The sequence below is a fragment of the Apteryx rowi genome, unplaced genomic scaffold (assembly GCF_003343035.1).
Source record: "Apteryx rowi isolate R43461 unplaced genomic scaffold, aptRow1 scaffold_272, whole genome shotgun sequence".
Classification (NCBI taxonomy): Eukaryota; Metazoa; Chordata; class Aves; order Apterygiformes; family Apterygidae; genus Apteryx; species Apteryx rowi.
The window spans coordinates 253947-271639 of NW_020449108.1; the positions used below are offsets into that span (position 1 = coordinate 253947).

The 17693-nt window shown below is 36.3% G+C and overlaps 1 protein-coding gene across 1 annotated transcript in view; it reads left to right on the forward strand.

Annotated features, from left to right (window-relative positions):
• BOD1L1 (biorientation of chromosomes in cell division 1 like 1) overlaps positions 1-14813 on the forward strand; it is a 39871-nt gene extending 25058 nt beyond the window's left edge. The window contains exons 16-24 of the mRNA XM_026068496.1: positions 771-844; positions 2363-2438; positions 2520-2554; positions 4306-4351; positions 7435-7469; positions 7571-7655; positions 8102-8255; positions 12224-12367; positions 13547-14813. Coding sequence (XP_025924281.1) covers positions 771-844; positions 2363-2438; positions 2520-2554; positions 4306-4351; positions 7435-7469; positions 7571-7655; positions 8102-8255; positions 12224-12367; positions 13547-13655 — 758 coding nt within the window. The 3' untranslated portion in view covers positions 13656-14813. The remainder of the gene's footprint in view (positions 1-770; positions 845-2362; positions 2439-2519; positions 2555-4305; positions 4352-7434; positions 7470-7570; positions 7656-8101; positions 8256-12223; positions 12368-13546) is intronic.
• The last annotated feature ends 2880 nt before the right edge of the window (positions 14814-17693 follow it).

Sequence of the window (17693 nt, forward strand, 5' to 3'; positions counted from 1 at the left end):
CTTCAGTATGTGGCCTGGGTACGGCAGCCCATCAGAAATAGCCGGTTGGCTGGGGAATAGCACAGTTGGGGCACATGACAAGAAGGTCACCTTCTAACTCTGACCACAAATAAGAGATGCCCTTCCTTGGAAGAATTGACATGCTCACCTTTAAAAGCAGTACTTTTTGCTTCTGTAGAGAAACTAGCCAGGAAAGAGTGCAAGTTGCACTGTTGTAGATGATTCATTAATTGCACTAAAACAAATAAGTAGAGATGGCATGTCCTGAACGTATTGGCTTTGATGTGACATTAGCCTGCCTTCGTGTGAATAGGGTGAGTCTCTTTTCTAATATCGGTTGCCCTGTTAATAGTTTTGTCTGTTCAGTGAGCCTGTTGACAAATATGAAACTGTTTTGCAGTACATTTTGAGGGTATCTTCAGCTTCCTGTTTCATGGAACATGGGAGAGAATGAAATAGTGGTTTGTCTTTATCTTGCCATTTTATGATAAGTCATGCCTTCAAGCTGTTGTATTTATCTTAAATTTGAAGTCCATGACTATGCCAGTGAAGTATCCTGGCAATCCAGTACTGTATATTGGTGCAAGGCAAATCAAGTTTTTAGTTTGTGTGTTTTAGGGGAGCTGCATTTTGGACTATTGAATGAAATAATGCTTTTAAAATAGTGCCAAGATTCATGTACCTTTTTCATTGCCTAAAACAAAGGTGTACAGTTTCTTTTGATTTTTTTTTTTCTTTCTTTTTGTGTGTGTGTGTGTGTGTGTGCACAGATGAATTCATCATCAAGCAGGAAATGTCTGAAAAGGCAAAGCAGAATCTAGAATCAAATGCAAGTTCTGTAGAGGTGAGTGGTCTTCAGTTAACAAACTGAGATAATGCAGGTTCACAATGGGGGGGGAAAAAGTACTTTGTCTTCCTATTTTTGTTGACAACAGTAATAAAACTTTAACTTCACCAAAACAAAAGCAGCTGTGAAAATTTGTCTGTTGACACTGTGAAATACCAAACATTCATTTAATTCTCTGTCACAAAGTATAAACTCACAGTACAAGCCATCAGTGGCTGATTATTGAACTAGAAATAACTCTCTTCCTGCATTTATCAGTACTAGAAAGTAATCTGAAGAGACACTGATGTAAAGAACTTCATTTAATATGTACTTCAACTACTTTGCTTCATGTTCCAAAGTAGTTAGTACCAAGATTGCTCCTGAAACCCATAAAAACAGGTAATTTCAAATACCTCTGTTTTTAAAACATAGTTGATCACATTTTTTTCCTTTATTTTCTCAGAACGTAACATTTATGCTCTAAAACTGTATCAGTCTAGAACACACACAGTATCAGTTTCAGAACAGCAGTAGGTGTGATTTCCAATACTTTGACTGCTCAAGGCTTTACAAAAATATTACCACTCAGAAATGTTGAAACTCTGTGTATTATTGTTTAGTCACATTTGTGGCATACTCTGCAGTGGTGAGGTAGAAGACTGTCTGAACCCAAAGAGATGAAAATTGTTGCTTGGCTCCAGAAATAGACAACTCAGTGCTCATAAAGACATTGAATTTCATCATTTGCTTTGGAAATGGGAGAAGACCTTTTAAAATTTAAAGAGTAAATTGCTATGTTTGTTCACTCAAGGTTTGAGTCACTAAGATCCATGGGGGAAAGAAATCACATTAGACTTCAGTAAATTTTGAATGAGGAACTTAACCCACTTTCCTTACAGATACAAGGAAGGAATCTATTATCGAGGATTTTTGTGATCTGAGCGTCTGACCAATTTTCATTACTTACAGGTTGCCTTCAAAGCTTAAACTTGAAAGTAAGGGATGTTTTCTACTAAAGACCCTGTTCCTATAGAGAACTTCACCAATCTGAGTAATAGGATATTTAAGACGCTGAAGTAAGCGCTTCCTCAACTGTTAAGAGATGCAGCCTACATTATATGGCATTGCAAAAGGGACTTCCAAGATGCAAAGTTTGGAGCTGTCGTGAGAGTGGAAAAAATGTAGTAGGATTTATAGGGCAAGACAGTATCGTTTGTTAGACTAAGTGATATGGTTGATGGGAGGGAAAAAGCATTATGTTCTTGGGCATGCAGTGTGCCTGAGGCCAGCCACAGTTTGTATATTCAGTAGCTTTTCTTTTTTCTTTTTTCCCAACTCTATTAATGGATTTCATAAAAATCAGTATTTCTCTCCATAAAACCAACCTCATCTATATTTTTAAGCTAACAAGCACTACTTCTGCTACTATTACATTATGTCATTATCATTCTTTGTATTATGTTGTTCAAATGGAAATCCATGCTAAATGTCAATTGTAGTTACTCAAGTATTTTTGTGCTTTCCTTTTGACAGGAAAATCAACCTATAGTAGTGAAACGGAAAAGAGGAAGGCCTCGCAAATATCCCCTCGAAGCTGCACAGCCTGGTGGTAAGTATTTCATAATACCTCTATGGACAAATAATGAAAACAGTCAACTTTCAAGTTCTGAATTCGTATTTCTTCCCTCAGGTGGGGAGTCAAAAGCTGATATGAGCACTGGGAATGTAAGTGCCTTTATTTTTTGGGTGCATTTAAACATGGTAATTCAAGAGCTGTTTTTCTGTTTATCAGTTAATCAGTATTTCAGAAACTTCTTATGGAAAAATTGAAAATTAAGTTCAGTCTAAGCATACAAAAAACTCTAAAAAGTGTCTTCTAATATAACTGAGCTCTGTAAGCAAAATAGGCTATAAAGTCTGATCATGGCAAATAGCTTGACTGAAGTGAATGTAGTGCAATGTATTTAATATAAATGATACAAGGTCTAGTAATATATTTGTTTGCAGGATGGAATTCTGATTGCATGCACACGTCTCTTAATTTGAGCTGAGAGTCATTTTGGCCTGAAGATAAAGGGTGACTTAGTTCAGAGAAACTGAGAATTTTGTTTCTCAACTGGGCCTATCCTAACAGTAGCTCATAATAGCTCATAACATCTGTAAAAGAGAATATTGTGTAATATAGTTGTATTGTCTATATTGCAGTTTGTGCCATTCTTTCAGAAGACAGAGGCATGTTGATAGCAATCTAATACCTCCTGAAATATAATTCTGTCTTTTAAATATCAGCAATATCTTAATTTCCTAATCTGCATGAAGTGCATTCATTGCCAAGGAAGTATTCTGCTGAAAGTATTTTTGCAGTCCAGCTGGATTACAGTGCATGCAGTGTAATGCTGAATCAGACCTGTTTGTGGAATACAAGTAGTTGGATTTATTCTGGTAGAAGGCCCTTCTCTCAGGAATTTGTGTATATCAGAATCAAAATTATTGCACAGAAAAGAGATGGTTTGAAAAAAAACTGTGTTGGAGCTCACGTTTCCTGTGTGCTTTCTTGGTGAGGAGCCAGCTTTGCCAGGAGCCTTGGGAGTTCACCTAGGCTATAGATAGCAGCTGTTCTAGTCCCTGTTTGCTGGATCCCAACTTTCCAGTTGTTCTGCCCTTGCAGCATTTCAGGCAGCCCTTTCAGAGTACTCTCTTTTTCCTAATCCATTTTTAGTACTAATTCAATGAAATATAATTTGAAATATTGGCTTTGTTTCAAATAAGAATGAAAACTAATTTTAAAATCCCTTCTGAAATAGATTTACCTTGACACTCAGAACGGGAACTGAATCTTCCTGTTCTAGTTTGACCATTTCAAAGGTCTTGCACCTCTAGTGATGACTTTGACAGATTTGTCAGTCAATTACAGGCCGGCTCCAGAAGGAGTTATATCAGTCCTCTGTCTGGAATTATAAGGAAGCTTAGACTTCCTAGTACAGTCTTTTAAGTGATGAAAGCAACTGGTTGTTGTTGTTGTTGTTGTTTTTATACACATTTATTTATTTATTTATAGTTGTCATAAGAGATCACGTAACTATACACAGCTTTTTCTGTAATCTGAGTAAATACAAACTTCTGTTGATCAAAATTCTGCAAATTTGTATGTGTTATTACATAAAACGACTGTACTAAATTTTTATTTGTATAATTGAGAATTGTTTTCAGAAATGCCTTTGACCAAAACTGCTTTTCACTTAGTGTTATAGTAAAGCTTCAAATTTTTATCACAAATAGAAAGAAATGCAGGCTACTGTTAATTCAAGAATGGAGATATAAACTTTCTGCATGCTGATTAGAATATTCATGTTTTTTGGATTTGCAGATATGTTCCAATATGAATGGAAGCAGTTTTCTGCATTTATTAATACAATGATGGATTTTTCAGTTTTTCTTTTTAAAAAAAAAAATATTTTTCTTTGTTTTAATTCCAGCAGCAGTCTCCTACCTTTGTGGGTAGAGGAAGAACTCCTCAAACAGGTAAGCAAATTGACTCTCGGCTTTAACAAGTCAAAGAAATGGTGGGAGAAATGTAAGAGGTTTTTCAAGAAAAGCCAATGGGTCCTTCCTAAATGTCGTCTCTGATAGTCAATATTATAACCTTGTGAAAGCATGTGAGTAAACAGTGAAGGCTTGTCCCTAATTCCTGTTAAGGTTTTCGTTTAACAAAGTAGCAGCTTGGTAAGAATGTATTTCAACAGTGCTGCTGTATCTTTAAGTGCTGAACAATATATTGAAGAATGTACCTATGCATTTGAGTGTGTGGATAGGCACATGGCAGAACTTCTCAGAAGCAGGTGGGTACCCTGTCAAACTGGTTCTTGGCTGCTAGTGACTGTTCTCCATTTTTGCTTGTTTCCTTTCATATAGCAAACATCAAAATCACAGTTATGTTAAAAATTCTAAAATATATGTAGAGAATTTTTTTTCTAGCTTTGTTCAGTTAATTTTATTATCTGTGGTCGTGAGGCTAAAGAGGTTCATAGCAGCTTGAGGAGGTGTTTCTTTCCCCTTTCATGGCAACTGTAAGATCCTTAGAAGATGATCACTTAACTTTACTTAGAAATGTACTTCTGGTGCTTTAAACTCAAATTAAACAGAAAGATCAGATATTTTTATATTTCTTTTTTTTTCTGTTCAGACCTCTATGATTTGTAAAAGGTCAAACTTTGTTAGACAATTTTGAATAGTAAGTTTTCCACAAGTATGGTGTCTGAATCTGTGCTGATTGATTAGGGGTGTGTCTTTTTAATTATGGCCATTCATAATATATATTTTAAAATCCTTTCAGGAAGCAGATAAACCTGAAAGGAAGGTTAAGAAGTGGTTTAGGAACAGATACAAACTTTCAACATGCAACAAAATCTGAAAAAACAAACCTCGAAAACAAACCTTCAGGAGTTTCCAAAAGCTTATGTGTCTACAGAGACGTTATTCTGGCTGCACTGCACATATGGACTATTTCCTATTTTCATTACATTTGTTAAATGTCAGCTTTAATCCATATGCTTCAGAATTATGGTCTCTGGAGGGCTAGCTGATTGCGTAGTGCTTGGTTTCTATCAACTGCAAGAGAACAGACAAGAATGTGAGAAGGGTGTAAAAGTACACTCTGGGTTGCTTTTTATTAATGAGGACAGTCACTTGACTGTTTACTTAAAGGTTAATTTAGTGTGTTACCTAACATTTAGTTTTCTAGGTAAAAGGCTGTTATGTCACAGTGATATTTTGAAGAGTGTGAGTGAGTGAATGAAATATCTCATGAAACACTTTATGTTAGCATTCATGTGAGAAAAGGATTTGAAAACCCCTGGCAGAGAAAGGAAAACAAAGTGCAATCCCTCTGCGCAGTTCACTTACTCTGGTAATTTTGGGGTGTTCTGCACAGGGATTTGTGCTAGGGTCAGATCGGCATACAGAATGGTAAGCAGAGAAAACTTCTCATTCAGTACAGCTCATGCAGCTAAAGATAACAGATTTCTCACAGCATCCTCCCATAACACTTCCTCAGGTGTAAATACTCAGCACTGGAAAAGGGCTTTTCTGCTAAATTCTTCCTGAATAAGTAGAAGCAACTGACAACTGAACCTGAAACTAAAATCATATTACACTAATTAGTGGTTACTGCTGTAAAATTAGTAAGACTTTAATGACTCTAATTTATGATAATTACTTTTATATTTCATATGTTGAGGCAAAAGTACTACATTTTCACTTCCTAAAGAGTGTTGTACCTTTTAAGAAGGCATGTGCTATACTTGCATGCATTATTTTTAAGCCACAAAACATTTTGCTGTAAATTTGCCAAAACAAACCAGGATTTTAAAGTACCTGTCTTTGAACATGACAGAATTAATAAACTTTTTATGTGTTAATTGATTTAGTGTAAAATACTTTATACAATGGACAGCCCTACATTTTATTGCACTTTATTGAATTAGTGAGACATTTTTGTTTTATTATTTCATTTACTTATATGTAAAATTTTCTCCCCTTAATTTTAACGACCGAAAAGATTGTTGTGTGTGAATTTTAGAATGTGTTTGTGCTCCTTGAGGTCTATTTTTGATCCATTGCATTGACAACATATCCTTCTATGTTCTAGCAGAAAAGCAGTAATGGCTTACAGTTTGTTCTTGTAGCTTTCAAATAGCATAAATAGGCAGCAGTTTTGTGACAGGAGAAAAAAGTACAAGTGTCTGCTTTTGTTTAGGTTGCTTCTTTCCTTCTCTTGCTAGGGGTGTTTACCTTTACTGTACTGCAGATAATGCCAGTTGTCAGACATCAAAAGTTTTAAAAAGTAATCTTTTTCTCATCATAGAGTTAATCAGGATAGAAGTGATAAGCATCCACCATAAAGAGAGACCAAGTTGGGACAAGATGGGTGAAAGGGTTCATAAAATGTATTTTAAAATACCCAGGCCAGTACTGAATTGGGAATCTAGGCCACTTCAACAGAAGAAGTCGCATGGCATAATTTGCTTGCCAAATATTAGACAGGTTTTTAATTTGCCTTTTTGAGCTACTGCCATCTTGCTGCTTCGCCATGGAAGTAGTTAAGCACTAGAACAGGTTGCCCAGAGGGACTGTAGAATCTCTACTTTTGGAGACTCTCAGAATTTGATTGAACAAGATCTTGAGCAGTATGATCCAATTTTGAATTTAGCCCTGCTTTGAAAAGGAGGTTGGACTAGATGACCTCCACAGGCCCCTTCAAAGTTAAATACTTCTGTGATTCTATAATTGGTTGACAGTTATCAAAATGGGTAAGTAACTGACTTTTGCTTTTCCATTAAAATAAAACAATATATGCAACAACATAATAAATATGATAGTGTTAGTCACATTATTCCTTAAAAATAATTAAATCATTATCTTGTACAGCCTCTGTATAACAAAACACCTCAAAGCCAGATTCTAATTTAGATAAATGTAAATGTAAATGTTTTCTGAGCATCTGTGATGTTTATGAAAAGTTGACAGTTTGAAAGAACTCCTTTTTAAACTGATTAGCAAAAGATTTGAAATTTAGAATTAAGTTTTATTCTTTTTTTTTCTTTTAGGTAAAGAGCCATCTAATACAAAAGAAACAACAAATGTAAGTGAGAACATTTTAAGTTTGTAAGCAGTATTTAATGAAAAGTGTCTGTCTTCTATTTAATTGGTCTTGCCTTACTTGCTTCCATTTTATTTCTTCAGGAAGATGAAGCTGGGAAAGCAGAGATGGTTGTGCGTAAAAGGGGAAGAAAGCCTAGGCGTTCTCTGGTTCAGTTAGAGGAAACTGGTAAAAACATGAAATTACACTACTCCTGACAGAATAAGATGATTTTACTGTGCTTTTCTGTACACTAATAGCAACAAGATAAGCTTTATTCAGTTTTCCTTTCTTGAGTAAAAATCATTGAGTTACAGCTAGTGTAAATATTATGTAAATATGTGTAAATTGCTGTAATCTCATGTCAGAATTGCTACATCCCAGATGCTTCTGTAAACCCTCACGAATTTTCTATGAATTCTGGCTGTGAGCTGCATAAGTAAACTATTGTGAATGTGTTAGCTAGATTAAGTCAAACAAGTGTGAATTTAAAATGTTGAAGCATAAAGGAAATGGAAAATTACTTACTTAAAATGGGATTTGTGAATAGAATACCTTTTCTAAACGAAGTGTCCATATCCTTTTGGAGGGCTTTTGGAAAATTATAGCACATGTGTAAAATTTTACATGGACAGAAACGCTGGAGCCAGAAAGAAAACGTCGGAAATTAACATCTACTGAAGAGGAAATAAAAGAGCAGGAGGAAGGTGAGGAAGATGATGGTGAGGAAGATGATGAAACATGTTCTGGAGCCACAACTAGATCAGCCACAAGATTAGAGACTCAAAGGTAACTGTTTAGAGACACTGCTGAGTTTTTTCCATATTTTTCTCAATTCTTACAGGGTTTTTTTTGTTTGGGGGGAGGGAATTTAAAGGAAAAGATCATTTGCTAATGTTTAAAAAAAAAAAAAATCATTCAAAGCTGTCAAATAACTACTAAAAATCATACCCATTTGCTACAAGTACAAGGTTGTGGTTTAACTTACAGCTGAACTCTCACATGTGATGTACATTCCTTCTCCCCATCAAGGAAATGTATAAGATGTGTTTGCTTTTGCAGAACTATGGGACAGAGAAGTGCTGAATAGCAAAGACTGCTTACTAGCACCTGAATCGACTATTCTGGCATTCGATTGCCAGAAGGGGTAACTAACAGATTTAAGTTTCTAGTGTACCTGCCTTCTTAGCCTTGTTTCTTAGTGGTCAAGAAAAGCTTATCCTCTCTAAGTATCAACTTTACATCATAGTTTGAGCAATGATATATGGAACAGTCCCTATGGCTTTAGTGATTATGGAGTCAACCTTTTGAGCAATTGTGCTGTGTCTTTCTGTATTGAGCTTGCACTGCGTAGCAGTAGGTGAGAAAAGAAGAGCGACAGAGAAACATTTCAAAATTTACAAATGTAATCTGTGTAAAAATTAAGAATGCCCTCTTCCAGGTGAGAGGAGGAGTTGTACATTGACAAATATTTCTCATAGACGATATAAGCATATCCTATTTCTTCGGTAAGTCTTGGGATTTTCCCCTCTAGGTAATTGGCAATAATAATGGGTTTATAGTAGTTTGGACTGTGTGTTCCTGAAACATTTAGATTGTAGGAGTGTGGCTATATTGAGCAGTAACACAGGTTTCCTGTTGTACAGATGATTGGTTAATCAGAGACGGTGCTTTAAAGGATCTTAGCAGTGTTAGGTAACATAGTTAAGAAGGTTAAACATTCTAGGTTACATCTTGCTTTGCATGATTGCTAGTAAACATGAATTAAGTAAAAACCTTACTTGGTCCCTCAAAAATTCAGAACCTTTTGGGGATGACAGGAAGGCTTTGCTTGAATCAACAGATTTAAGTAGTACTGTGCTGAGGGGAAGGAACAGTTTCTGGTTGCTCCAGTGGTTACACTCTGGCAAACCAGTTCTTCCCAGGCCATTCAATCAGCTTTTGTATCCAAGAAAATGGTTGATTTGAATATGCTAAGGCTTGGTAACAGTTCACAGTTGAGTGTTATGATGGGGTTGGGTTTTTTGTTTTTGGGGGGGGGGGGGGTTGTTTTTTTTAATTATTGATGAGAGCTTTCCAAATAACTTTGGTTCTAATTCTGGTAACGCTCTTCTAGGGATGAAGAGGCACAAGGGGAGGTTTCATAATAAGGGGGAAAATGCTCTTGTTTCTTTTGATCATGAAGAATAGAAAGCCCCATTAGGAATTGGAGTTCAGGTCTTCAGTATTATAGAAGACAGCCTCATTCTGATAGTGAATACTGTCATATAACAAGCCAGGAGGGACAGTGTTTTACCTTGAGTCAAGATGACAGAGATGTGAAACTGTTAAGGTCTCAAAAGACACACTCGAATATGTCAGAAGGTAAGAACTGATCCTGTTGGCAGTCTTCATCCTAGTGATGTCTCAAAACTTGCACCTAAGAGATTTCAGTTCTGATAGGTAAAAGGGGATCTCTGATTTGATTCTTTGTCAGTCTCCATTTTGTATTTTGGCTTGAAACAAGGCAGAGATATAATTTCCAATGTCAATTTCTTTTCCATATGTTATCTAACTTAAATACATGAATCTGCAGTACTGGAGGAATTCATCTATATTTTAGTGACCTGCAAGCTCAGAAAAAAAATCTTACTGCGAAAGATTAGTATGGTACCAAGAATAGTCTGGCTTTTGGGAGGCCATTCTTCATCTCCCTTAGCATAGGTCTGCCATTTGGTAGGCAAACTGAAGTATATTAGAGGTCATCCTCTTGCCTTTGAGCTGCAGAAACAAACAGGCAAAGATAACAGCTTTGTGAAGTCTTAGTCTGTGTTGCTGCCTTCCAGGATAGAATTAGAGTTCAGGCTTTGTTTTTTGTTCATTGACTAGGTTTCTGTAAATTATAGCCTTCATTTAGATGAAGGCTTTGGATGCTCACCAGGTTTACATCTTTCCTGAGGCCATCTTATTGTATTTTAGCCTTTGGGGACTTAATTAAAGTACTGTTGACAAGGTAGTACATGGTTGACTTCATAATTTTAGAGCTGAATCAGAAAGTAGTTATACAGTCTTATGATTAAATATAAATCTATAAAGGTTTATGTTCATATATTAAATATATATAACTATAGGTTTTAAATATCTGTTTCACGTTGGCTTTATAGGTTTATTTGTTTGTGACTTTATGTAGAGAGGTTATCTTTACTGGCAGTATCAACCCACAAAAGAAGCTTCATGCTTAGAAATAATTTTGTACGTACACTAAGACTTCCTTACACCATTATGTTTGTGCAAAGAGGCCTTAAGATGGATCTGCTGTCACAGTCTAAAAAGAAATTGCTGAAATGGGAATTCAAGTAGGCTCCTCACTTGAAATAGTCACAACTCTTTCCTTTTTCTGTCAGAGCCTAGATTGGATTCCAAGGAGGTTGCAGGCTGTGCAGCATGTCTCGCCTGAAATTCCTATAGGTATTGGCTTTGGCAGTCAAAATTCTGCAGCAGATTCCAGTTCTGGTAAAGCATGTAATTGTGATCTTTCAGTAGACTAACACTATGCTGAGGCACTCAAGTATACTTTTCCTATTCCCTCAGACAGTAGAGAGTCACTCACCTTAAATGTATTTGACAAGCTTGTTTTTTTTTCTTGGGAGATAAGTTTTACTCCACTGATTTCAGAGGTGAAGACAAGTTGAGCTGATACTAACCTATAGAACATATATACTTCTTATCAATATTTAGCTGGACTCTGTTTTCCTAAGTCCTGTTCTGGATTTGATTTTTTCTTCCCTAACTGAATTAAATTCCTCTCTCAAACAACGTTTATTGAGTTGACTTTCTTCCTCAGATTATAGCAGTGGGCCTAGCCTTCTCTGGTCACGCTGAAGTAGAATGAATCTCACCTAGGTTACTTAGTATTTGGAAATTCTCTAAATGTATCCTGTGGAATTATTGTCTGCAAAGTAGTAAAGGCAAAGTGACTTTCTTTCATTTAACATATCTGTTAAATCTAAAACTGTAATAAAAATGTAGATACTAGTGTTTTCATTCTACTTGTAAGAAACATCTGCATTTTTAATTATAGTTTAATTTCTTATTTTTGTGTCTCAGATTTCCAATGTTATTTTGCTAGTTCTGACTGCAACAAAGCATCTCTATCTTAAAATGCTGCAAACACTGTGCATTTTAAGTAGTATTCTGGGATAATTCCATGTGGAAGGGGCTGCCTCTTCATCTTCAGCATTGCTGAATTATCAGTTTTTCTGACCTAATTAGGCTGGTTTGTGAGCTATGAAGTTGATTGCCAGTAACCAGTTTTTCATGTTTCTGAATTGATGGATACTGAAGCTACTATGAGTTCTTCCTTTACAATAAAGCAAGCAAATCCTCTGTTCTTCAGCAATCTGCTTTCCATTGCTTCTTTTGTTGTTCTGCTGGTACTCCGAGCTACATATATTTTTACCATGGGCATTTATGTACCAGAATTATTGCAGATGTGGAACTAGGAGTTTTACTTGGTTAAATATTGAAATATTGTTAGTAAAGTAGCCTTTTGGTTCTATATTTGGTATGAAAGTACATGGCTCTGCTTGGGTTTTGTGTCTTGAACACAAGAATCCTCAACGTGCAGATGTTGGGTTTTTTCACCATTTCTTTTGGCAACTTTGATTTACTTGTTGCAAATACTGTGTAGTCCTAATTTTCTGCACTTGAAATGTGTGAAGAAAGTGACTTGGTAGAAGTATTTTGCTATATACATTCATCATTCTTTTGTGTTACAGAAAGCAGCCCAGCAAGCCAACCACGCGTGCAGCCTCTAAAGGCAGCAGTCCAAGTTCAGTTTCTCCTAGAAAACAACAGAAGTTAGCAGGAAAGAAAAGATCTCCAAGTGATACAAAAATGAATAAATCTCCTCCATTGACACAGTAAGTATGAAAGTTAAAGCCACTTTTATTGTTTGTTTTGGATGCCACTACATTGATCCTTTCTCCTTTAGGTATAATATACTGCTTCAAAATCTGAACAGCAGTCTAGCTTTGCTCTGTTCTGTTCTTTTGTGATATATAAAAGCTCTTGAAGAATTTTCTTCTGTTCCCCCCCACCACCTTCCTTAATATTTGGAAGGTTAGGGTTGGGGTTTTTTCCCCCGTTCTTGGGAGAATCTGAAAATGCTGTCATGCAGTACTTTAACCTGAGCTGTGATTCTTTCCTGAATGGTGGGGAGAGCAGCTGTAGTTCAGGTTAAAGCAACATATCATGTCATAATTCTGATACTTCAAAGATATTTCCAAAATCAGCTGATAAGAGAAGCTTTGAGAGTCCTCATACCAAGTTTTGAAAATATTTCCCTTTCTTTCCTTCCCTAGTACACTTTTAATTTTTGAGGTTGAGATCACTGTATAAACAGGTAATAAATGTGATGCACAGTTGCTATCCATCATGTAATTTACCTGTAAGAGTGATTGTATGCCAAAAATTTACACTTAGCTGTTCTTCACTCTGAAGCATGGCAGTGTTTTCAAACTTAACTACAGGAAGAGTGACAGACATGTAGCATGCACTGATTAGCTGTTACTGTTCACCTGATGTAAATTATTTACCATGGTTATGAAAATGGCCAGGAGTTTAAGCCATACTTGTACTTGGTTGCAGCTGAAATGTGATGGGCTTATATGTGGATGCCTAAATGGAGATGAGGGGTACATGATACCTGCCCTTTATTCCCTCTTGTGCATGTGAAACTTAAGCCATTATTTCTATTCTTGTGTCCTCAAGATAATTCATTATATTCTGTCCTAATCCAGAGGTCATCCCAAAAGAGTAAGGAGGAGGAAGGGCTCTTGTCCCAACTCCTACATTTGGAGCACTCTCCAACATACTGAATTAGTATGCACTACCCTGCTAAGATGGTGGGAGTGTGCATGGTCTCCCTAGGGTCTGTACAGCTGTATTTAGTCTTAGTGGTAAGTTTTGAAATAATGTGTCCAAGTGATTCATCGGAGATGGACAGCCATGTTCCATCCTCTGAACAGAATTGTCTATCACCCTTTTTATATTTTCCAGGTCCCACCATTATTAAAATAATTAATAATGATGCTTTTTAGGTTAAAGGTGCAGTCTACCAAGCGTAAAGGGGAAGGCAGCCCAACATTGGTACGCAGAAAAGGCCAGCAGAAAACAGAGGAGACACCAATAAAGAAAGCAAAACGATAATCTTTACCAGCAAGTACTATCCATGGAAAAGTTTAAAGAAAGAAACATCTGTGCTTCTATTTTTTTTTTTTAAAGCAAAGGGATTTGCACGTGCTTGTTTCAGAGCTCTAAGTTAATAGATGCAGTACTTTTTAAGTTACATTTTAAACAGCTTTATAAACTATTGTTTATACAGAATATTATGTACATTTATTTCAGATGAAAAATAAGTTTACTTTGTATCTGAATGAAAAACAAAGTAGTTATATATTTTATCACTGACTTGGAAGTTGGGGTTTCCCAATGTGACTCGCTAATGCAGATGCTTCCAACCCATGAGGTACCCCTGGGCCTACTAATACACTTTGTATATAAACTTGTAAAAATAGGTTGTATTTTACTCTGTGTATGAATCTAATCAATGATGGACATTTTATTTATTTTATGGAAAGCATTGGTCTGTAAACTTTAGTATATACCTTAGGTTTTTTTAATTATATATTTTACATTCTATGCAGACATCAGTAGGAAACTTCCCCTCTGCTCCCCCAGGGCTGTCTAAAACCTGAAGTTCTTTAAAATATGCTCAGACAGTTGGTAAAGTATTTTCTCGCATGTATTAAAGTAGTTTAGCATAGTGAAAGGGATTTGGCTCCTTTCTGTTCACATTTGTGACAAGTATAAAATATAAAATGTAATCTTACTAGATTATATTTTCATTTGTGAATTTACTACCAGCCTCAAGAAATAAATAGTATTAGGTTATATTTACTTACAGTCAGCCAACACTACCCTGAAATGAAACAGACTTTTATTTTGCAACTAAACACCTGTTCTTTCAGTATTCACGTTTTCAACAAAGAGGGACCCATTGAAGACAAGCATCACTTCTCCTAACTATAGAGCTTCAGCATTTTATGTTACATTTTATACACAGGTATTAAAAAAAAAAAAAATAGAACCTGGTATTATTGCCAGAATCTTTTTTTAATGTATATTAACTCGGTAAGAACAAATGTTCGAGTGAAGTTGTATATAAAGTTAAACTTTTCTTATGATCAAATGTGTCTCTTGTAATGATGTGATGAGTTGCCAAACAATCTGAGATTATTTTAAGTGTTTTGTTCATATTCTGGTTTATAATTAAAAAGGATTCTGGGGGTTTGGAGTTTTCCTTTACTTTTTTTTTTTTTCTTTGAACTTCTTGTAAGGCAGCTGTTTCCGTCAGATATTCTGCTTGGTTTCTTACTGAGATTTTTATATAAAAATTATAAAATGTTTGCCAAAAATCTGAGTTGCCATATTTTATTATCTTTTAATTGTACTGTTGTGAAACTTGTTTTTACAAATGTATTTAGTTGGGGCTGCATCTATAAGCAATGGTTTACATGACTGGTATTTCTTTAAAGTCTTTACATGTTCTACAGGTGCTTATACTTCAGGTGTATAAACAGAGGGGAGGGGATCTAACCATTTGCCTGGTCTAGTACACTCTACAGTTGCACACACTATAACTTGTTTCCTAAGTAAACTTTAGTCTAAAAGTTTAAAAAAGAAAACCTCTTTGCTCTGGCAATTAACTCCTTTTATTTTCCAGCTTAAGTCTGCTAACATATTACTAATATACACGTATATATTACTAATACTAATGTATATCTGTATTTTCATATGCAGTAATAGGGTGAGATGATTCTTCTTCTTTTTCCCCTATACCTCATGTAATAGGGGTAAAATAGTTTAAAACTGTAAGTTTCTTCTCAGCCTTTACTCAGTAAGGCTAAACAAGCCGAACTGTGTTGGTTTGGTGGTGGGAGTTTGTTGTTTGTTGTTTTTATCAGTGTGTTATCCAGACTCTTGATAATATTTGGAGTGCTTCTCTGTATCTGTTCCAATTTGTTTTTTTACACCTGAATTGAGTAGTAGGTTTGCTCAGGAGTTTCCAAAGGAAGCCCCCACAACATTGTACAGTATCGTCATTTATACTTCCCTCTCTGCTGGTGGTACCTCTGCCCCTACAATACAGATTGTATTTGCCCTCTTCACAGCCACTTTGTTTCAGTAGCGTACGGTGACAGTCAGGACTAAGCTCCTTCTCCTTAGTCATCTCCAACAGTTACTAATGAGAATAGTAATCTTAGTGCCAGATCCTCTTGACTGTCAGCTGTCTGAAGATGTGAGTAGTACAGCCCTGAAGATCAACAGTAATCTCTCAGAATTAACCTGGTAGAAGGTATTTTACTGTCTTTCCCCATAGTGATGAATGACATTCAGGAAAATCCTGTTGTCCATGGAATGCATCTTTGGTTATTCATTAAATTATTCCATAGCCTGAAGGTGTTAAATGAATCCCCTTCCAGCAAGAGAACCACCTTTACTTAAGTAATCTCTTAAATTAAAATTTGTTTTTTTTTCTTGTGCTTCACTGGCTGAATAACGGTAGAAGAATAGCAGCTTCTTGTTCCATTTCAACACAACAGACATTCCTGCCATGACCCATCACTAGAACTCCATGTTTAGACTTCTTAGTAGCTTTAGGTACATGTCATCTAAATAACTATTAGTCTTTACAGGAGGGATCTATTGTATTTAAGCAGAACTCAGAGATCAAATGTTCACAGTTTCTAAGACTTAAGTGCACTGCATCTGACTCCTAGACCTCCTAGGCAGGTTTGGGGGGAAGGGGGGAGTGGTTTCCCTTGGGCATAATAGAAGGCATCCATCTTCTTCAGAAGTTAATCTTGTAGTATGACTCTGGTGTTAAAGTATGTATAAAACAACTCTTAAAACACCAAGTTGGGATACTAAAAAATCACTGTAAAATCACAGGGGTTCCCTTCTTTGTTACTATCATGAGCACGGAGAAGACACTATAACCATCATGCTGAAGAGCAGAGCTACTTTTGGAAAGGATGTTAAAATAGCAAATGAACCAGAGATCCTCGTGGAAGATCTAGTTCAAGTTGCTCCTGAGTTTTGCAGAAGAGCAACTTGAGTCCTGCTTACTTTATTTCAGCTGAGTGTATTAACCAGCTGACTGTTGGCTAGTTGTCTGTTTCTCTTCATATTTTCCAATTCCTTATACTTAAATGTTATTATTTGCATCTCTTTTACATCCCTGTAACTTAAGGGTTTATCTACAATACAGAATTTATCATCACCTGCTTTATTTTTTTTATTGACCAAAGGATCATCAGTAAAATTTTATTTACAGTTTTCATTTCAGTGATGTCTGGCAAGCTTGTAACTCCTGCATCTGGTGAAATTTCCCTCTGGAACCTGATCCAAAGTTGGTAGGTGCACTCAGCAGCTGAGGCAAAGTTTTTGCTGACACTGGCAGCTCTATGATCACCTTGATTTCCTATTCCATCAGCTTTTCTAATAACTCATCTCCCTGTTTTCAGCAGATTTTTTTAGTCTGTGACATCCATCCCAAACCCAGCCACTGTTTCTTCTCTCTCAGCATGTGTTCTGAGTTTATCGTGTGTTCAGAATCATACCTCTGGCCCCGGTCACTCAGAGTCTCAATGCTCTCCTGAGCCTTCTCAGTCCTTCCAGAAACTCAGTCTAAACTTGTCCCATGAAACTTTGCAGTCAAGAGCTGCAAGCAGTCCTGGTCATCATGAGCAGGAGTGCTTGCATCAGATGCCTGCAATCAACAGATGCCTACTATGATGCAAGTCCAATGCAGGCTCAGGTGTCGATGTTAAAAGTGTTCATATTCTGATTAATGTAGCTAGTTCTGCACTAGGAAAAGAATATCTGCCACCCCAGATTTTTGTCACTGCTTTCTGAAGAAGTAGTGGAACCTCTACTTTATTTCATACTAAGAGCATTACTGCTCTGAAGCCACGCTGTGCTGAGTGAACTCTAGCTTTCCTTCCACAGCAATGTCTGATTGCCTTGGAGCTGTGCCTATTTATACTGTAAAGAGTGAATTTAACTGGTTGGTTTGAGTTCCCTTCCCATCAGACAACGTGGTTCCATGTGAAATGTTTTCAGTTTTAAGATTTAATGTGGCCATCTTAACAAAGTGAGGTGATTGCACATTCATACACCAAA